Source organism: Octopus bimaculoides, chromosome 4 (genome assembly GCF_001194135.2).
Source record: "Octopus bimaculoides isolate UCB-OBI-ISO-001 chromosome 4, ASM119413v2, whole genome shotgun sequence".
Lineage (NCBI taxonomy): Eukaryota > Metazoa > Mollusca > Cephalopoda > Octopoda > Octopodidae > Octopus > Octopus bimaculoides.
The window spans coordinates 59,613,815-59,636,627 of record NC_068984.1 but is presented as its reverse complement, the minus strand read 5'-3'; the positions used below and the strand labels follow the sequence as shown (position 1 = coordinate 59,636,627).

Here is a 22,813-nt window from a genome sequence, read left to right as displayed (position 1 = left end):
TATATATATATATATATATATATATATATATATATATGCATTATTGTTGTTATTTCAGCATTAATATATCAAATTGTGGTTTGAGTGGGATTTTTACTTGTTTATTTTCTTCTTGAGCTTTAGATTTTCCCATTAGTCAAAGCGATGGCAGCCTTGAAAGTCTAGTCAACAATGATACGTCTAGTATATTCAGTTTTGATTCCAGCAACACAAATGCATCTGCTCCACCAGTGTCGCGCTGTCAAACAACTCAACCTCAACTTGGCACCAAGGTAAATTCCGTCACCAAACAATGATTTATACACACCCACCCATGACATTTGTTCAGATTCACTCACACTTAATGTGACATTTAGTTATTTTTTTACTACAACTCCATGCTATTATTTATTTCACATCCAGAATTTCTTATGTACATAAAATCAAACAATCCTTTTAGATATGGAAGTGCAGGCATGCCTCAACTTACATCATTTCAAATAACATCATTTTCAACTTTACATTTTTTAAACTTTTTTTATATAATCTAATTAACCTCAACTTCAGTCAATTTATCTTACTTTATGTCAGTTTCAGCAAACATTTAAAAGCATAAACATTTTTTTAAATCACCTAAAAACCAATACTGAAGTGGAAAAATCACATAATGTGAAAATACGTCCAAATCATTTATTAAAACAGGTTTAAGCTACTAATTTTTTTTTAATGATTTTACATGTTACATTGTTTTTCAAGTTCAGCTGCATTTCTTGGATTCAATTACTGATGTAAGTTGAAATATGCCAATATTTAATAAAGTTGGTCTTTATTTTGAAATATTCCATGAAACTAAGCTTTTAGTAAGCCAACTGTTTTAGTGGAAATTTTAAACTCTTATTTGAGCTATTTCGTCAATTTGCATAAGTAATATATGTCTTTGGTACAGGTATGGATGTCAACTTATTTGCCTTATCTTATTAATTTCAAGCTATGTGTCTGCCTATGCATAAATACATGTTGATTACTATTCTCAAATGAGGGACTACTAGCTGAAATTGATATTAAATATAGATATGGAATATAATGATAAAAACAAAATTTTGCTTTATCAGTAATCTTATCTGTCATTATTTATTAGCATAATAGGTAATAAACATGGACAAACAGTACATACAGGCATAGCTGTGTGGTAAGAAGTTTGTTTCATAACCACATGGTTCTGGGTCCAGTCTTACTATGTGGCACCCTGAGCAAGTGTCTTCCACTATAGCTTTGGCTGAGCAAATCCTAGTATTGACTGGTCATTTATATTACTGACTCTGGAAGGATGAAAGGCAAAAGTATAGCTCTTCGGCTATTAAAAAATAATATAGATAGCTTAATCAGAAGCAAAAGGCAATGCTCATAATCTTTGTAGGGCTTCTGGAACTTGTGACATGGATTGAGGTGCAAGAAAAAACCAGACTTAGGTTACTGCAGTAGGCAACAACACATTAAGAGTTCATCTTCAAATCAGGGGACCTGATTCAAATGCTTGCAACAGCATGGACTCATATGCTATTGCATGACTCCCTAAGGCATAGGTAGTGGTCTAAAACTGGACAACTATGTATATCCGTATATTTTTCTTATGTTTATTTCTAAAATAATCTTAGAAATTTTATTACTAAGTTGGTTGTTGTTCTTATCATTGTTTTAAATTGTTTCCAATCCTTTTTCTGCTAATTTCAGGTTGAAATGGTTTACTCATTATTATCGATGCTTGGTACCCACGATAAAGATGACATGAGTCGCACACTACTTGCTATGTCCAGTTCTCAGGATAGTTGCATTGCTATGCGGCAATCAGGTAAAAGAATTTCTTTAAGTGTTTCTCAAACAAACACACACATCCACCTATAACTATTTAGCCTTTCTTTTCAACTACAAGTCAATATAAGTATTGAGTCTGTTTACTTCAGTTTGTTTTAAAAATCAGGGTGTTTTAATCTTTAGCTCTTTCTGAAAAGTGTCTGGACAATAAGAAAGGTATCTAGCTGTTGAAAATATGCTGAATATGACATGTTGGGTGTTATGCTCAGAGGACTCTTAAGGTTTCTCTTTTCAGAGACAGGATAATCTGTCCAGTGCTGATGTCATGATAGAATACACCCAGTACAGTACATAAAATGGTTCTATGACATCCAGCCATAAAAACCATACTAAAATAGACCATATGAATGTGATATGTTCCCCATTGAGAGGATCGTGTCTCCCTCTCTAGTAAGGCAGTACCTCCAAATAAGAACTGATCTGAACCATTATAATTTGTATTACCCAGACATAAAAAAGTGAGAGCTCATGAGTGTTGCTGCTTGAACCAGTAGGATACCAGACAACATACCAATTTATCAGCCTCTCATATAATTAACACTGTGTTATATCCATGACTACGATGCTCAAATGACCTTGTTTCTCTAGATACCACTGGATAGCTACAATTCCTCATGGAAAGTTGCTCAGTACTGTAAAAATTTATGAATGTTGCATTAATTTACAGTGCTGAGTTCAACTTTTCTTATGTTTATGTTGCAGCCAAAAATGGCTAATAAATACTTCCAGTCATGAAAAGTTAAGTAATTGACTCCATCATTTAACAACATACAGATATTCATCTACACACAGCTAATTGCATATTAGGTATAACTATTTTAGAAACACCTATGTACTGCAGATTATGTGTGTATGTTTGTGTGTGGTTTTTCTTCATTCAGTTTGAAAAGGAAAGCATTATTTATATCTGGAATTTTCTTGTGATTTCAAACATGAGAAGCGCAATAATGATCATATGCATGCATGCATACATACATACATTAATTTATTCATTTTAAGATCACACAATTGTAAGCTTCAGCTTGCATCCAGCTTCAGCCACTTGTATATTTGCTACAGTCCACTTGGTTGTAAACATGTACAGTTTCAGTTACTACTTCACAGCAGAGATGGAACTACTTTTCTTATTTAATTAATGCTTAACCATTTCTTCAGCATCATTTATAATTACACTGTTTCTTTTCTAATTAAGAAATCATAAGATATCATCATACTCAGTCTTGCTGAGGCCAACTTTACCTTCCATCCTTTTGGGGTTGACGAAATAAGTACCAGTTACGTACTGGGGTTGATGTAATCGACTATCCCCTCCCCCCAAAATTCCAGACCTTGTGCCTATTGTAGAAAGGATTATTATTATTTCTACTAACTTTAATATTTATTTCAATTTTATTTCAGGTTGTCTCCCCTTACTGATCCAGCTGCTGCACGGTAGTGACAAGGACTCCAGCTTATTGGGCAATACACGTGGGAGTAAGGCGGCACGGGCTCGGGCCTCTGCTGCTTTGCACAATATTGTTCACTCCCACCCAGATGACAAAAGAGGTCGGCGAGAAGCTCGAGTGTTGCGACTCCTTGAACAAATCCGAGCACATTGTGATCAGCTCAGAGATTCTTCATCTGATGATGATGAAGAAGATAAAAAAGTGAAATCAGGTCAGTTGTCGGCGTTGTTGTCCTTGTTGTTTAACCCTGAGTAAATCTAAGACTAGTCCCCTGATTATAGATCTCCCCACATTATACACAAACATACACATAGATGATGGAAGACTACTTGTGACCAAATATGACCACCTCTTAGGTACATATGGCAGTTCTTAAAGTAGAGCAGGTAGTAGAGGATGCAATGGCATGAATGACTGGAAAATCACTGTTACTTCAGCCATGCTATACCTACAATGTGCCTTCATGAGGGAGGAAACTACTAAAGTGGCTACATGTCATTGTCACAGCCATATTGAGACACTTTGACCAACACAATGACAGTGGCCACTTTTGAGTGGTCCATTTGTTCTGTTTGTTATGCTATGAAGTTTCTGTTATGAATTTGACTATAGTCAATGAAACATGCACAAAAGTTTCACCCACTTTTCAGAGAAAACAGCTTTTCTTCCTGAAATTGAACAATCCTCAGGCTTTTATATCAAAAGTGTCCTTCTTCCAGACAGAAGTTCTGACCAGAAGTAAGGATCACTACTCTTAAAAGTGGTTTTACAGCACACTTGTTTGCCATCTTGAGTATTTTTGTGTCCCTGTATTCTGTTCGTATACAGTCTTTGGACCCTGTGCTGGGCTCACCCATACTTTTAACAGGTCTTCTTTTGAGTTCTTAACAACCTGACCAAGTAACAGGTTATACTGAATTACATATTACTAGAGACACTCACATTAACCCGACATATATAATCACACATCTGTATCTTTGATATATAACTTTTGCCAGCATCAGTGAGGGAAAGAATAAAAGAAAATGGGAGAAATATGATGCAGAATACCACACAACATATCAAATTATTTTGGGGAAATCAAGCAGACCTTTGATTCAATGCTTTCTAGCCGTGATCCTTCTTTTTTTTTTTTTTTTTTTTTTTTTTTAAGGTTTTGTAAGGTTTCATTATCTAGTTATTTGAAATGAATTGTTACTTTATAGGAGAGTTTAGCTACTGTTTCTGCCAAGTCAAGCAACTATGTAGTGGCTCCCTCATTTGGTTGGTTATTTGGTAATTGAGCTGACTGACTGGCTTCTTGTTTTTTTAATGTTCTCTTAACCTTAAGTATATTTTTTGAGGTAAATACTAGAATGTTTCTGAAATTTACTTTATTCACCAACCATCATCATTTAATGTCTGTTTTCCATATTGGCATAATTTGGATGATATTGCAAAAGTCAGTTAGTCTAGTTGGACTTGCAATAGGAGTAAAGAACCTAACTATATTGGTTTGCAGTATCTAGTTCTCACTCCGTCGCTTACGAGGGTTCCAGTTGATCCGACCAACGGAACAGCCTGCTCGTGAAATTAACGTGCAAGTGGCTGAGCACTCCACAGACACGTGTACCCTTAACGTAGTTCCTGTGATATTCAGCATGGCACACAGTGTGACAAGGCTGACCCTTTGAATTACAGGCACAACAGGAAGTAAGAGAAAGTTGTGGTGGAAGAGTACAGCAGGGTTCGCCACCATCCCCTACCGTGGAGCTTTAGGTGTTTTCGCTCAATAAACACTCACAACGCCTAGTCTGATAATCGAAACCGCGATCCTATGACCGCGAGTCCGGTGCCCTAACCACTGGGCCATTGCGCCTCCACATCTAGTTCTCAACATTGAAGGTTAAGTTGCTTGTTGGGATGGGAGTAGATATTAAATTTGCCTTCTGTCACTCAGAGGTCAATAAAATAAATGTGAGTGGTTTGTCATTGTCTAGTCCCCACCCCTCGCAGACACACATACACGTACACAGAAGGTCGGAACTACAGTATCCTTTGACAGGATCTCACCTATATGATATACTGAATTGAAAAACTTCGATGAATAAAATATTTCCTCGAGAAGTGTTTAAAAAAAGAAATATACCCAAGGAAGATAACTCTAATGCCACCCATTCAAATTTTTGGAAATTATAGATGATCTTTAATATCGTATTCTATCTTCCAAAATTTCCAATTCGCTGAGTTATCTGCCTTAGTTATTTTTAAATTTTTAAGTATCCCTTGAGGAAGGTTTTGAGTAATAATTGCATGGATAATCTCTGTTAACTGAACATTTTTGGTTCACTGTCTTACACTTATAGTGTGCAAATAAGTAGTTCCAGTTTTCTGAAGCTACTGGATTTATTGTGTATTTAAACAGATTAGCTGTTTGTTTCTTTGGGATTGATTGGTCAAGTGATGTAGACACCTTTAATGAGAACCTAACACTTCATTGAACATACCTGATTTGTAACACAATTAAAACTTTGGCATTGCTTGAAGTGGTAGTGTATCACTTCTTTGTTTCTGACTAAAAATAGATTATCTTTCATTCTGGGTACCCTTTATTGACATTTTAAATGGATAAATAAAAATTTCATATTGATGCTGTAATGCTTTTCTTTTATTAAAAAAAGTAGAAAATGCTGCAATGACTTGCAAAAACATTTGTGAAGTTTATGGTGATGATGCTGTAGGTGAATCAACTGTTTGATAGTGGTTTGCAAAATTTGAAGCTGGAGAGGTTAGCTTGGAAGATGACAGTCACAGTGGAAGGCCTTCAAAATCAGGTGATGTTTTGAAGGCAAAAATCAAAGAAAACTCAAATATCATGACTAGAGAAGTTGGGAGTTTCCAAAAGTATGGCTCATGATCACTTAGTGAAGCTAGGATACATTTCTTGCTATACTGTATGGGTCCCTCACAAACTCTCAGAAAAAAATTATTAGGCCAGGTTCTTTTATTCTTTTGTGATATACTTTTGGAACAGAATGAAAGCATGCCTTTTCTGAAACAACTTGTGACTGGAGATGAAAAATGGATTGTGTGCAAAAACGTAATGCAAATAAGATCCTGGAGTTTGTGTAAGGATCCCCCAAAACAGCAACCAAAGACAAATGTCCATGCCAAAAAAGCTATACTTTGTGTTTGGTGGAATCATAAAGGCATTATTTATTATGTGCACAAAACCAGCTGGCTAATTTGAACCAAAAAGTCAAAGAATTAAGGCCAGAGATTGCCAACAGGAAAGGGGCAGTGTTCCAAGACAATGCCTGACCACGTGTTTTTGGCTACCTGAACAAAGTTACATGAACTTGGCTGGGATCTCTTACCAAATTTTATGCTGATGGAATATTTAAATTGCCTGATAGATAGGCAAAGGTCATTAATAATAATGGAAATTATTTCATTGAATAAAATTTATTGAAAAGTCAATTGTTTATATCCCCCTTTACATATTAAAAAATGCTCAGAACTTTTCAGACAACCTAATATCTCTTCAAAGAATGAATGCAAAAGTCAGTGATATCTAGGCTGATTTCAAAATCAGAATGTAGAGGGAAAAACTGAACACTGCCAAGTATTTAATCCTATGCTTAACTGTGTCTTCCAACTCAACACTCTGTTGTAATATTTGATATTAAACCTTTCTTTTATTTCAGTTAGTTAATTATTGGGGAGGTGGAGAAGCAACTTAGAACAATCTGGTAACAAATGCATTTGATTTTATTCTTTCCAGGTTCTCGGCCTTCTGATATAGACCACCACCCTGGTCCAGCCATCGCAGCACTGATGAAGCTTTCCTTTGATGAAGAACACCGCCACGCAATTTGTACTTTAGGTAGAGTTTCTTACATTTTTTTTTTCTTATGTATTCACTCCTGAAGTGATAATTTCTCTATAGTAATGTTTAGAAGGAATAGCCAAAAGATATCAGGGATAATAATAAAATGAGCAATAGCTAAAAATATGAAAGTATAACTCATCACCATTATGAAACTTGAGAAAATGTCTATTGATATTTCTAAATGTTCATATCTGTCTTTATTGCTCCAAAATTAATGCAGCAAAACTTTCATAGAAATTTACTTGATCAAATGGAAAAACTAAACACGCATGAATCAAACAAGGATGTCTTTTGATAGGAAGTTTTTTCCTAAAATACAACTAAACTTTGTCTCACAAAAACATGCTTAGTTTTGATTTTTTATCCTCCAAACAACACTATTTAAATGGCAGTTTTATGCAGTTTAGGATTTGGCAACCAGTATGAATATCTGCAATATAGGATTTTAAGAGTTAATACTTTAATACTGACAACTCATCCATGAATGAGCATGAGTGAATGAGTCTGTATGGTAATACTGGAATGAAAGGTCATTGTGTTAACTGTCAAAGCATTTCATTTTCAGTGGCCACTGTAGAAAGTGTAGTTTGATGGCTTGCATATCTGAGTTCAATTTCTCTCTCAAGAAAAGCTACCTGCAACAGATTCATATACAATCCAAGAGATTTGTGTCTGATCTGTTTAGCACTTTAGAAACTTGATTTAAACTGCGATCTTGTAAAACCTTATGATGTAGCAGGGATTAACGTTATTTAGCACATTTGTATAAGTAGTTGAAGAGGTAGGTAGAGTGGTACTTATTTTTTTAGCAGTATTGACAACTGAAATAACTGAATTAGATATATCGTTATTAGGAGCACAATGCAAATTTCTAAGTTTTAAGTAATTGGGTTTCAGTCATCAGTTGAACTATCCATCATATTCATAGACAATATCATACTAAACTGACAAAATAAATGATGCTTTAATTTTTCTGAAATTTCTAATGATACTGAAGATTGACTTTTTAATATTTAGTATTAATTTTCTTTGGATTTCAGGTGGTCTTCAGGCTATTGGAGAACTTCTGCAGGTGGATCATGAAATCCATGGCAACACTACTGAGCAGTACAACATTACAATGCGGCGCTATGCTTGCATGGCTTTGACCAACTTGACATTCGGTGATGGAACAAATAAAGCTCTATTGTGTTCCATGAGAGGTGTTATGGATGCTCTAATTGCACAATTGCATTCTAGCAATGAAGACTTGTGTCAAGTTGCTGCAAGTGTTCTCAGAAATTTATCATGGCGAGCTGATCTTGCCAGTAAGAAGACACTGCGGGAGGTTGGTGGTGTTACAACATTAATGAAGGCAGCAATGCGTGTGAAAAAAGAATCAACTCTCAAAAGTATACTAAGTGCACTTTGGAACCTCTCTGCTCATTGTAGTGAAAATAAAGCTGATCTTTGCGCTGTTGAGGGTGCAGTTGAGTTCTTAGTAAGCACATTGACTTATAAAAGTTCCTCAAAAACTTTAGCAATCATTGAAAACGGTGGTGGTGTTCTCAGAAATGTGTCCAGCCACATTGCTGTAAGGGAGGATTACAGGAGACTCCTCCGGCAACACGGCTGTCTGCAGATTCTGTTGAAACACTTACGGTCTCCAAGTCTTACAATTGTCAGTAATGCCTGTGGTACACTATGGAATTTATCAGCACGCTGTCCTGAAGATCAACGCGCCTTGTGGGATATGGGAGCAGTTAGCATGCTCAGAAACTTAGTGCATTCAAAGCACAGAATGATCTCAATGGGCAGTGCTGCAGCCTTAAAAAACCTTCTTGGTGCCAAACCAGCATCTTTGAACTTTGATTCTGACAAACATGTCAAATCCAATATGCCAACATTGCATGCAAGGAAACAAAGGGCAATTGAGGCTGAAATTGATCAAAATTTATCTGAGACTTGTGAGAACATGGAAAGTCCAAGGAACAGTCCTACAGAGAACCGGAAACAAGATACTGACTCTCCACATTATCTTTATTCATCTGGCTATCAGTTATCAGATTTAGAGAGTCGAAGGGCTTTCATGAAAACACATATGTTTATGAGGACAGGGAGTGGGGATGGTGCAATGCTGTTTGATAGCCGGACACGGTCTCCACATAGAGTTACACGATCTGGCAGTCAAGACAGTGTAGGGAGTGTGCACTCTGATATATCACATGATCGTGCTAGGGTTCATCACATGCTTGCTAAGAGCTCCAAGCTACTATATGAACGCCAAGGTTCAGTTCTTGAGAAAAGAAGAGATTCTAGTCTAACTCGATTAACTCAAGAAGGAAGTGCAGGTAGCCTGGAGAAATTGCGAAATGCACCTCAACACATGATGGAAAATGAAGATGGGGTTTGTGATGAAACTGTTAACTATAGTAACAAATATGTTGATCATGCTACTCAGAACTGTTTGGATCCTGCCAAGCAGAGCTGTTTGGATCCAAGTAAACAGAATAACTGTCCCGTCAAATTGGCCAACTTTGCTGGTAATCCTTCATCTTATAGTGCACAACAACGGATGTATATGTATGTCGTTCCCAATCAGTATTCTCATAAGACTTACACAGACAGACAGATTTACAATGATAGGATGACAAATCCTTCCAGTAATAAGAACAGTTCTGAACCATTGATATCATCGTATGGAGTTTATGCTGAGACTGATCTAGACAACATTGACCAGCTTGACCAACCAACAGATTACGGGAAACGATATGCTGAATACACGGATGATCAATGCACAGACAGGCCAATAAATTATGTATCACGGTACAATGATTCCGACCCCAACTGTGCAGATTGTCGCCTTGAAGAAGCTAGACGAACAAACGAGAGAGTTGAGCAACGAGTTCACACAGTTCACGATGACTCATTAAAAACTTTTTGCACGGAAGGTACTCCACTGAATTATCTGTCAACTGCTACATCTTTGACAGATTTGACTGGGAAACACGAGAAAGGGGAGATGCGAGAAGAACTAAAGAAAGACATTCTGGAATCATGTGCTGAAGATGAAATTAAGAATTACACTCTTGACTACCAAAACATGGAGAAAACTGGGAACAATAACAATAACAACAACAACATCACCAACAATAACAAGAAAATAAAACGTGGTTCAAATACACATGTGAGTGGAATTCCAACATTTAGATCATCTATACAATGTGTTAAAGAATATGTTTCCTCAAAAGCACCAACAGAAAATCCTATTGATGTAGACATACTGGAAGATCCCTGTGAAGGAGCAGCTGACCAAATGAAAACCTATTGTGATGAGGGCACGCCTATCAGCTATTCACAAGTGAGCCCAATTAGCAGCCTCCATAGCAGTGAAGCTGGAGATCATGAAAACCTTCCCAGGACCAATGTACTCAAAAGTATTGATGAAAATGAATGTAGTGAGGAACTTCAGAAAACTACTATCTCTGAAAAGACTGGTTCTGACATCGTTAACATAGAACGAAAATTACTAAGTGTAGATGATGCAGAGAAACCATCAGAGTCAATTGGAGCATTGCCTGATGCAGGTTCTCCAAGTGATCGAGAACAGAAGACTGTTACTTTTGATGAAAATCACATGGTTGAAGAGACTCCACTGATGTTTTCCAGGTGTAGTTCTCTAGGTTCATTAAGTAGTTTTGAGGCTCACTCTGTACACAGTTCTGTTGTCAGTGAATATAGCCGGCGAGCCAGTGAAGTTGTCTCTCCAAGTGAGCTCCCTGACTCTCCCAGTGAAACTTTCCCACCTAGTCCTACACGGAAAAGAGCTGCTGAAAAATGTTCTAGTGTCAATGACCAGGAGCCTGAAACTATGGAAGAGATGAAAGAGTTTACTGTTGAAGCCCCTGAAAGGGACCCAACAAATGCAACTGGAGCCAAACCTACTTCAGGAACATTGGCTGATGTACTGAAAGGTGAACTGATCTCTGACATTGGGAAACTGGATTCCCCCATTGTCTACAATACAGAAGGTACTCCACCAAACTTTTCTGAAACAACCAGTTTAAGTGCATTGACCTTTAGTGATGATGAACCTCAAATGATAGGCAAGAAAACACATATCAAGACAGCAATTAAGGATGGGAAATCTGAGAAAATTTCCGAGAAAGAAGACAAAGAGAATTCTTCTATGTCAGAAGTGTCAGAAGGTGAAGAAGATATTCTGGCACAGTGTATTAGTTCAGCTATGCCAAGTAACTCGAGTAAAAAGATTCGAAGAAGCACCTCAGATAATGCACTAAAGAAAAAGTCTGAATCATGGAAGACTGAAAGTGCAACTAATAACAAAAGCAAACTTCCAACAAAGTCTGTATCAAATAATGCACGTACAAACTATGGCTCTTTGAAACTGAAGAGCTGTCTTCGGTCTGTATCTGTCTGCAAACAAGAGGAAGATCTTCTCAATACTGATGCTGTCAAATCTTATGCCACTGAAGGAACCCCTCTGAACTTTTCTCGAACTACATCATTAAGTGATCTGAGTATACTTACACATGACAATGCTCCATTAAAACCTAAGCATGAAGAAGCTGAAGAGTCTGATAATAGTTCAGTTTGCGATGAGAATGATAAATTACTCTCAGAAGTTATTCAGTCAGCAAAACCAAAGGGAAAAGTCGGTCGTAAGCCAACAGTGATTGATCGAACTGCAGAGGGTTCAGAGAGCAAAGAAAAATTCCCTTTCCAAATTTCACCATTAAAGGAAAAGAAATGCATCAGTATGAATCCAGATACAGTCAAGACTTATGCTGTAGAGGGTACTCCGATTAACTTTTCTAATGCCACTTCTCTAAGTGATTTAACTATTGATTCTATAGATGGTCTTGACATGGGTTTTATACAAAAGAATTCAAAATCAAAACCTGGAGACCCTAATTACACCATTCCAAATAAAGATGACTCTATATTTGCTTTGAATTCAGCTGCAGACTCCCCCAAACATTACATGATGGAAGGAACACCAATAACATTCTCTCGGAACGACTCGCTTAGCTCACTTAGTTGTGATGATACAGAGGATGTGTCTCTAAGTCATCATCCTAGTGCAAAGCAAGGTAAGAACAAGTCCTCACCTTCTCTTGGACAACGTTGGAAAGCAGATACTGGTCGAAAAGATTATCAACAATCCCCAGATGGCACTGGTGTTCCTGGTACAGAACTGGGTCGCCATGTAGTGGGGCAGTCTAGTGAAGAAATTCGACCCGCTTTAATGGACCCTGAGGGTTATCTTAGTGATGAAATACCAAAAGAATTTGCAATAGAAGACACACCAGATACTTATTCTCGCAATTCTTCAACAAACTCCTACAAAAACAAATGCCAAAGGGAAAGTCCTTTGGCTAAAGTTTCTTCCACTAAACAAATAGGACCAGAGCTAGGTCTACCTGACCAGAAGGCTTCATTTAAGGTGGAAGGTACCCCATTATGTTTCTCTAGAAATAGCTCTCTGAGTTCACTGAGTATTGAATCAGTAACAAATGATTTTTCACTCACTGAAGAAGCTCTTCTTGAAGAATGCATTAACTCTGCCATGCCAAGAGGAGATAAGAGCAAGTCAGATAAAATAGGATCAAAGAGCTCTAGACTACCTACTTTAAATTCTCCTGGAACAATTCCTCAGTCAGACCAAGTTGAAAAAGATAAGACATCTTTGTGTGTTTCAAGAAGTGAATCTTTGATGTCTCGTTCTTCAGAAGATTATAGCATGAAACATGTGAAGACATCAATGGTACCCAATATATCAAATGGTCAAGGAAGGCTTGATGTTAATAGTAGCAATGAAATCACAAATGCTAACAATGTTCAAAATGAGAGTTTACGGAAATCAACCAAATCCTGCAGTGATTTTTCCACAAATCCTGCTGTTGATGCCCGGCAAAGATTTGGCTGGTGTCGATCAAAATCCCAAGACAGCGATGGATTTCTCAAACGCAAGAAGGACTACTCTAACCATGAGATTGCACAAGCTAACTCTCTCTCGAATCGGCCATTTCTTGGTTTGGGGGAGACAACTGAGCAAAATGATTCGGTTCCCAAAGATAACCGTTTGTTGGAAGAGAAGCAAAGATCGATGCAAGAAATTGAAATGGTCAGCTCATTGCCACAATCAATAGGTGCAGATTCAAATGGAAGCATTGAAAAAGTAGACAGTGAGAAATCAGATGCTGCTGATGACAGCCACTGTGAGCTAAAACCAAGTAAAAGCCATAGTGATAGTATTATGATGTCATCTTCTCCTGATGATATGAACTCTGATGAGACAAATGTTTCTGATGAGTTAGAACATGAAGATGTTCTTGACATCAATTTGGCTGAAGAACAAAGCAATAATATAACTGATGAAGACAAGGACAGAAACTCTTTTGAGCATGAAATCTCTCCTGAAGAGGAACGAGCTCTTGAAGAGAATGCTAGTCTTGTTGTTTGTGAACTCATTACTAAAAGAGAGCTATCCAGCAGCACATTTGATGAAGATTCTTTGATTGAAAATGAGAGTATATCACTAGTCTCAAATGACTACACGTCTGATACAGCATCAGAGGTTTCAGTGACATGGTCTAAGAACTCAGAAGACTTGAGTGAGTATTCAACATCAACTTTATCTCATTCAGAAGCTAGCAGCAGACGAGCTCGTATTGTGAAACCCTCTGCTCATTCTCAGCCATCATCAGACAAATCTGATCCGGAAAGTAATAAATCAGTGAGAGGTCGACGAAAACCATTATATAGTCGTAAAAATCCAGTAACAACAACACCAGTAAAAACACTAAATTCAAAACCTGATAACTCTCGTGTTATTCGTCCAGCTTCTACTCGCCAACCAGGAGGTCCAGTAAAATCTAATCCAAATAGTCCTAAGAAAACTGTAACCAAAAACACCAACGCCATGTCATCTGAGGTTCCTGTAAACAAGGTAAACCCTCGAACCACAAATGTCCGGCGTTCTTCTGGAGGAGGAGGAAGAAGCATGTCTCCTGGGAGTCCATTAAAGTCCCAAACTACCAAACAATCAGCTGGGTCTAAATTACCTGTAGTAAACAGTGAACGACCAGCACGAGACAGTAGCGTTAACCGAGGGGGTCATTCTACACAAATTGAACGTCCCAAACCCCCAATAAAACAAGGAACTTTTACCAAAGAAACTCCAGCTTCTAGTGGGGATAAACAGTCAGCCAGTGAATCTGATAAAAATGAGAACAAGAGTGACATTGACACTTCAACTGTAAAACTCAGAGAAAGGAAAACATCCTCTAGTCCAAGAAGCTCTGGAGGCTCTACAGGAAGCCAAAGGAATTCTGATACAACACCTCCTGAATCATGGACAAAAGCATTAGGTTCATTTAACTTTTTAGTAGACACTTCACACGAACAAGGTTTTCATGCGCCATTTGAACAAATTCAGCGGCAAAGAAATTCTCGTGATGCTCCTCCAGCTCTTCGTCAATCAAGCACTAACACAACCCCTACTAAAAATACCCCAACTAAAGTTACTTCCCCTGTTGGTAAGGGTGGTAGTCGCAGTAATACAACATCAAACAAATCTGGCATTGGAAGTCTGAAGAAAAATACTCCTTCAAGTAGTCCTAAAAGTAATGGGAGTAATTTGGATAAAAGTAATAGTGGATCAACAGGAACTTTACGCAAGACTAGCAGTAAAACAAGTTTAAAAAATTCAGACAGTAATGCTAGTCTAAAGAAAGCTGATAGCAATGCTAGTCTCAAGAAAACTGATAGCAATGCTAGTCTTAAAAAAGCTAGTGACAATTCTCGTCCTTCAACCCCAACAGGAAAGAGAGGAAGCTTAGGATTAAGCAAAAATCAAAGCATCTCTCCAGGAAATGCTCAGTCTAAAAAGTCTGAAACAAGCCCACCTTCTAAAGGAACTCCGACAGTTAATGAAAACCGTCGGTCGTCCAGTACTGGCAAGAAACCGGTGGCCAGTAAGATTGCGAGCCTTTGGAAACGGAACGAATCATCTAATGATTCTGCTTCCTCTCCAGAGTCCAAGCCTACCAAGCCACCTCGTCAGCAACGGTCACATTCTACAGGAGGTGGTCAACGTAGCCGTCTAGTTCCACCTCGAATTTCCAACAACAAGAAATCATCCTCTCCACCTATAACACAACAAGGATTAAGTCGAACACATACTTATGATAAACTAAGTTCCTTTGCAGATAATTCTTCTGTAGTAACAGAAAAACTTAATGAGAATAATTCTTCAGTTGTGAAAAGCATCAGTCCTATAAGTAGTCCAAAAGAAAATAAAAATATAGATAGTTTTAATGAAGATATCACTTTCACAATGACCAAAACAAATTCAGGTACCTGGAAAACTCAGAAGTCTCGCTCCGAGGCTCAAAGTTTACCAGATGCTGATCAAACATGCCGAGTTCAGGAGAAAATGTCAGATTCTAAAAAATCTCTAAACAGCATGACTTCTGATGAAAGCTGGAGAAACAATAATTCATTAAGTGAACAGCAAGAATTTGATGGGAACAATGAAGATGTATGGGTGAAACGGAATGAAATGATAAGAGAAGCAGAGAATAAAATGTTACTTGATAATAACTGCGGTGAAGTGAAAGAGACAGAAGACAGAAAAGGCAGTGCCCCTCGACAAGGGAACTGTGCTACCAAAATGCCTTTGCAAAACAAAACTGCTTCAAAAGAAACTGTGATAGACTCTTTGCCTTCTGAAGCCAAAGTTTGGAAATCTGAACTGATTTCTCCGCAGAGTGAACTAAAGCGAGCAATATGCTCAGAAGTCCGAACTAATCCAGCATGCTCAATATCTGCAGCTATTGTGTCGCCATTTAATTACACTCCAAGTGCCAAATCACAAAACAATAACTTTGATCAAAACAGAATCTTGGCAAAGGCAGTCACAAATGGGAACAAACGATCATCAATTCCATCTCCTTCAAAACATGCAACAAAAACTGAAATGTTGCTTGCACGGCGGCGACAAAACTTCATGACAAAAATGGAAGATGCTGGAGATGAAGATGAGACTAGAAGAGCTTGCCGTGTAACAACTGTATAGTGGAACTGTAAAAATGGCGGAAATAAAAATAGGCAAATATTGACCAGCGCACTACTTTGGATAACGCTTATTTCTGAACAGAATGCTGAACTTGCTATGGTTGCAGTCAGAGAAAGTCGAAACAATCAACAAATAAGTTGTTATACAAAAATAATTTTCTCTCACAGGCAATTCGAAACAGAGTGAGCTCTAAGTTTAGGTTGTACAATTCCATTGTGAAAACAATATTTGTTTTTTGTTTTTTTTTTAAATATTATTTAAGAACATATTGGTCAAAACTTGACCAATGATTTATTTATTTCATCTCATGTTTTTGTGCAATTGTTGTAAATTCATCTCCGAAGCTGGCGTTACTGTGCGCTATAGAGATACATTATGCATTAGAATAAAATATGGGTGTGCAATATATTTCTTGTTCATCCATTTCATCATATTTCGGGGCTTGTAAATTCGATCAACTCAATACTAAATCTGAATGCATCATTTTGGCAAGAACCAGGTTTTTTTTTTTTTCCTTTTTTTTTTTTTTTAAATCTGTAAAATCATTTTGGACCTGCAGAGGGTTTAACATCCCTTGCTACAAAAAGAAAGAAAAAAAAAACTGTACTGCATGTTGTGTGCTTAAGGAAAAAAAAATCAGAAAAACTTCACCATTTAGATTATTTGTTGCTTAGAAGCACACATTGGTTGTTCAAACACCTTGATGAGGAGATCAACATCAGTGCTGGTAATTTATTCCATTAACTTTGCAAACAGTTAAAGACTGAAAAATAAAAAAACTGTTTGGAATTGATGGGTTCTCTCTCATAAAAACTAAAATGTGGAAAAAAATGTTAATAAATCTATTTTCTGATTTTGCATTTAATTTCATGTCAGTATGTGTAAAAAAAAAAATCAACTAAATATTGCCAATCTCATGGTGCTGCTTGAGTTTTATATTTCATTTTATTTTATTTTTTTAACGCTATAAAAAATCGTCAACTTTGCTTGTTAGTATTGTGAGCTTAAAAACAATGTCTTTTATTTAAAAAACAAAAACATATTAATGATAGTAAATATAATTTTTACAATAGCTATTTCATTTGGTTAAAACTGACAAATTAGATTCAACGCTTATATCTTCCCCTGCTGTTTTCATATAAGTACAATTCATTCACAATGCAGGCATTTATTCTAGTATTGGTATCCCAAGTGGTCCATTTTGTTATCATAATCATACTAATGAGTGCTAGTCTACTACTCTTTCTTGTATACAACATCAATAATACAAACAACAAAAGAGATTCTTTATAATATGAAAGTCTATGACATTTGTAATAGAATTACTTAAGTATTTTAAAATGATTTCATTTCCTGGTCATCAAATAATCAAACTAGTGCAGTTCTCTCAAGGCTGAAACTGCCATTTCTTGTTGACATGCATTTGATACCTTGTTATACATAACAAGGTAGGTAACCTGCTAGAATTACGAGCCAAATCTCTCTCAAGCCATACCTGACTGTCTTAAAAAAAGGAGACATTAGATTATGTAGTCCAAGGGAAACTATATATAAAAAAATGACAAGTTGGTCATGGCTAGAGTGCCTTTGATCATAAGTCTATCTGAGTAGTGTTAACCTGGGGCTAAACAGCTTCAGCCTTCTTGCATTTAGTAAGTCGAGTAAAGCACTTTTTTTTTTTTGTTACACATCTTTATTTTGAAAAAATTTCATTGAAAGTTTTAGTGTAGATGCTCTGATAAGATCTTCAGTCATAATGAGTGTTAATTGAAGGTTATTTCTTAAGATAAATTAATTACCTTTCATATTCATTTCAAACTTTGATTTCTTTGACCATGAAGAAAAAAGAAACACTGAATACTTTTAACTACTTCAACATCTCTCACAGGTTTATTGTATTTTATATTTTATATTATCTGCCTATTTGTCAACATGGTGTTGGCTGAAATAGCAGATTACTTCCTCGATGTAAATATAATCAGTAATATTCATTGTGGGAAGGACTTATCACTCCAAAAGAGGAGTAAATTCTTTTCCCTCACCTCCAAGAAGAAGAGAAAAAAGACAACATAAGAAATGTTTCGCTGTTGTTCACAAATTTTAGAACAACATATGAAAATTAGTCATTCAGTGCTTTATTTATCACATGAAAATGTGATAAATAGTCATTTGCTTGACTTTTTCATCATAAAAGGTATTCTCCAATGGGGCAACAGTAGCCCCATTGACTTAGAGGTAGGGGGAAATGAGACTTGTAATGTTCGTGCCTTTTCAAAAGGTTTTGGTGACGTAAGTGAAGTGAAACAGCTACTACTTGGAATTGAAACCAAGTTGTAGACTTGGCATGCTGAGGGCTTGCCTTCTACTCTTACGCCACTTGCTACATTATGAATATAAATGTAGTTTAATTCTAACCATGTCATTACTATTTGCAATATTATTAATCATGTTTGACATTTAGTGTATATTGCCTCCAGTTTTGACATGGTTAGAATGCAATTACCCATGATAGAAGTTGAACTGGTCGAGTTTATTCACAGTATTCAGAAAGGTAATTTTGTAAATATATCTTTTGAAATAAATGGAGTGTTATATAGACTGTCTTCTTAACTTAAGCAGTAAACCAAATATAATTTGTCAAGTGCCAGAGAAACAGATTGAATACCGGCATATATGTGAGATTTTAATTTACTTAATCTAATATTTAATCTGTTTTTTTTTATTGCATAAGGAATACAACCTCATAGTTTACAAGCCTGTATGTGATCACTCAACTTGCTAGAAATGACAACCAAATCCCTGTCAAATCACACCATACCATCTTAAATAAGGAAAGGATACATTAGATAATGTAATCCTACAAAACCTTGAAAAAGACATGATGGTCATGGCTGGAGTAAATTTGATCATGATTTTGCTTGGTCAGGGTTGATCGACAGCTAAAAACCAACTTCACGTTTTATAGATGAAGGGAAATGGGAAAGGGTGACTTAAATGCCTTTTCCAAATTCAAACTACTCTTCTATGTTCCCCGTATACATAATTACAAAGTGTATAAAGTATAACTAATTCAGTGATCTTAGTTATAGATCCTTAATGAAAGAGGTTTAGCAAGCAAAAATTGGTAACCATTAATAATTAGCTTTTCAGTGTCACGGCATTCCAGAGTTTGTCCTATACACTTCCTGATCAGTAGCACTAATATAATAAGCAATTGTTGCATATATAATAAATATATATATACATATATTTTTTTTCACACACATGCACACACACACACATTGTGCACGAGTGTATGTATATATAATGTATTTTTGTGTGTGCGTGCATATGTATGTGTGTATATATATCTATATATTTTTAGGTGTATGTATATACATATATGTATTTAGGTATATGTGCATACCTATACATGCATATATAGATGTATATATATCAACAACAGCATATGGCAGTTGTTGTCACATGGTGTGCTAATGTGTTGAGCCTACTTTGGCATTAACTACTACTCGAAAATAAACATACAAACTTTAACATATTTTTATGCATAATATGACTTCAACCCAATGTAATCTTTGTGTCTGAGTATGTATTATTATATTTGAAAACAATTTACAGTCAGATTATATCATGTTACTGCAAGAACAAAATTATAAAGAAAATTTACCATCTTTGGTAGGTGTACAGCACTCATCTTGCACACCTAGAATATATATGTCCCCTGGTATACATAACTGTGAATTAGTAATTGTGTGATTGAAATTATTGATACAATGTCTACTCTAATATTTTTTTGTATTCACTTCCTTATAGATGTAACAAAACAAAATAGTTTTGATATTTCAGACAACCAATTCTGAATAAGAAGAATGCTGATTTTTGTCATCAAAACTTTTAGAGAGAGATATTTATTACTCACTCTTAATTCAATACAGAACTTGAAATCAGTGACCTGACATAGTGATAATTAATATGATACAAATAATAATTATTAATATAATAAACTACTTGTTTTCTGTTTCAGGATATGAAATGATATATTTTTATTCTATGAAGTCAGGTTGCTTCTGGCAAACAGAAATACAATAATAATATATACCAAAAATATAACTGAATAAATGAAATATATTCATAAGAATTGTGCCACCATGTAACACTACAAATTCAATGAAGGAGATTCTACATGGTTGCTTAACTTGCTACTAATAACAGTCAATTCTCCCTTGAATCACCCACCCCACTCTATCTTGGTCACAACAACTGGAAGCTTTTGACCATAGGTCTGCATGATCAAGGCTGACCTGGGGGCTAAACACCAACCACCACCATCACCTCTGAATCAATGAGTGAGCTTTTATATGGTCACTCAAACGTCTAGAAATAACAGCCAACTATCTTGAAAGTGAAGGACACATTGGATAATGTAGTCCGAGATATATATTGTCTGAGACACAGACAGCATGGCCATGGGCTGAAATGCTTTTGATCAGAAGTCAAATCAACTAGAATTGACCTAGGTCTAAACAATCCGAATTGCAGCCAAATTTCATTCTCGTCACATCCTGTCATCTTAAAAAATAAGAGATAGCCATGACTGGAATATTTTGATCATAGGTCTGGTAGATCAGAGCTGACCTGGGGGTAAACAAAAACAATGGCCACTGCTACTGAATGCAGCCTTCTCAGATATTGGCTTCAACTTAGCAAAGCTGCTTTCAAAATATTTCTTATGTCAAATTTACAAGATATTGGCTACAACATATGTAATAATTAATCAACCCATTATTTATTTATTTATTTATATATTTATTTATTTATATATTTATTTATTTATCTATCTATCTCATACAAATGTGATAGTCAATTGCTTGAATTTTCATAATCAGAGGTTATGAGTAATGTGTAGTCAATTATCCCTGTTGACTTCAGTGAAGACAAAAATAGGACTTATTTGTTCACAGCTTTGTTAAAGTCATTGACAAAATGTGAATTGGAATGAAATAGTTATAGCAAAAAAATCAAAACCATGTTGTAGTAGATTCTGTTTGTCAGGAGCATACCTCCTTTTACTTTACAGTAGCTGCCAAATATATTGATAAAATAAATAGTCTACATAAAAGCTGAATAAGAATGAAAGCAAAGAAGAAAATAAAACATTGTTAATATCATTATATCCTCTTCTGATGTGACACTTGACTCTAAGACATTCTGATGCTATTAATAGTGATTTCTTTTGACTAGGTACAAAGTGTCAGATTTAATATGAATGAGGAATTGAGATTGTATAACTTTCATGCTTTCCTCAAGAGTATTAGCTATATATATATAAACACACACACATACACACACACACAAAGTGATGTGCAGTGGCTACACAGCCATGAATCAAAACTGAGTTGTAGACTCAGCTCACTGCAAAATTATCTGTACACGATAGCACTTGTTACTGATTCTTTTTTATACTGCCTGATCTCTTATAATACCTTTTGTTTCTTTGTTTTATATTGTTCCTTAAATATATTTTTAAAGATTCTAATAACTGTGTTAACTAGAGGTTTCTTTTGTAATGATTTGGTCGATAATGAATGTTTTTAATTTTTTTAGTACTGATAACCACTCAAAAATGTGAACTTTTGTTGACTTTTTATTTGTAAATTTGTACATAACAACTGAAGACGTACACTATGTGAAAAATTCATCACTGATAATGTTATTTAGTAATGTTATAGTTCTAAATTATCTTTATATTTTTGCTATTACAATGTACTTATAAAATGTTGCTTTCTACTATTGTCATGACGATTATAATGGAAAATACGTCTAAAAAAGGAAATAAAATAAAATAAAATCTCAGGCCATCAGGCATCAATTTAATCTGCATGATTTTTCAGTCTGACTATCATTTCCATCTATTGAATAAAAAAAATGTTAATCCTTTCATGAACCTTAAGTGCCCTCATGACTTGTGCTTTGATTTGACTTTTGTGTGTGTGTGCTAAAATAGTAGGATAAATATTACATGCCCTTGGCTTAATCACATTTAACTTACTGGGAAAAAAACTATAATTTTCCATCTTGGAGTTATTTAAATTAAAGAAATATCACCATGTTTCACTTCTCCACAAATCTGTAAACTGCACATCTACATATGAAAATATATTCCAAGGTTTTCTGTGGTCAAGTTGTTGAAGTAAAATTAGTCTGCAGTGTTTTCCTCCATCTTCCTCCTATCTTCAACTTTAAGTATGCCTATATAGGGATTAAGCTGGACATAGCTCAATGGTCAGTGATGCATTTGTGATCAGTTAGTTTTCAGCCTGTCACAATATGCATAGTATTGAATATAGAATCACTGAATATTTTTCCCTGGCACACAACTTCCCAACTCATGATAAATCAGTCCAATACGCTTTTTTTATTGAAATTTCATTGGAAGCAATCCTTATATGTATGTGTGTGTGTGCATGCAGGTGCTTGTTTCTGTATGTCTTCACATTGACACTGTTTGAAATAATAGAGAAAACCTACAAATACACAAACTTATATGGAGCAAGGAGCATACTA

General features: G+C 35.8%; 1 protein-coding gene across 3 annotated transcripts in view; it reads left to right on the top strand.

Moving 5' to 3' along the window:
* The window catches only part of LOC106883440 (adenomatous polyposis coli homolog), a 188,253-nt gene extending 166,054 nt beyond the window's left edge, over positions 1–22,199 (top strand). For 2 of the 3 annotated variants that reach the window (XM_052967124.1, XM_014934452.2), the window contains 5 exons: positions 118–272; positions 1,711–1,828; positions 3,250–3,507; positions 7,060–7,161; positions 8,208–22,199. In XM_052967124.1, coding sequence (XP_052823084.1) covers positions 118–272; positions 1,711–1,828; positions 3,250–3,507; positions 7,060–7,161; positions 8,208–16,249 — 8,675 coding nt within the window. In that variant the 3' untranslated portion in view covers positions 16,250–22,199. The remainder of the gene's footprint in view (positions 1–117; positions 273–1,710; positions 1,829–3,249; positions 3,508–7,059; positions 7,162–8,207) is intronic. The other variant, XM_052967125.1, reaches the window with a different exon arrangement.
* Positions 22,200–22,813: the final 614 nt, after the last annotated feature.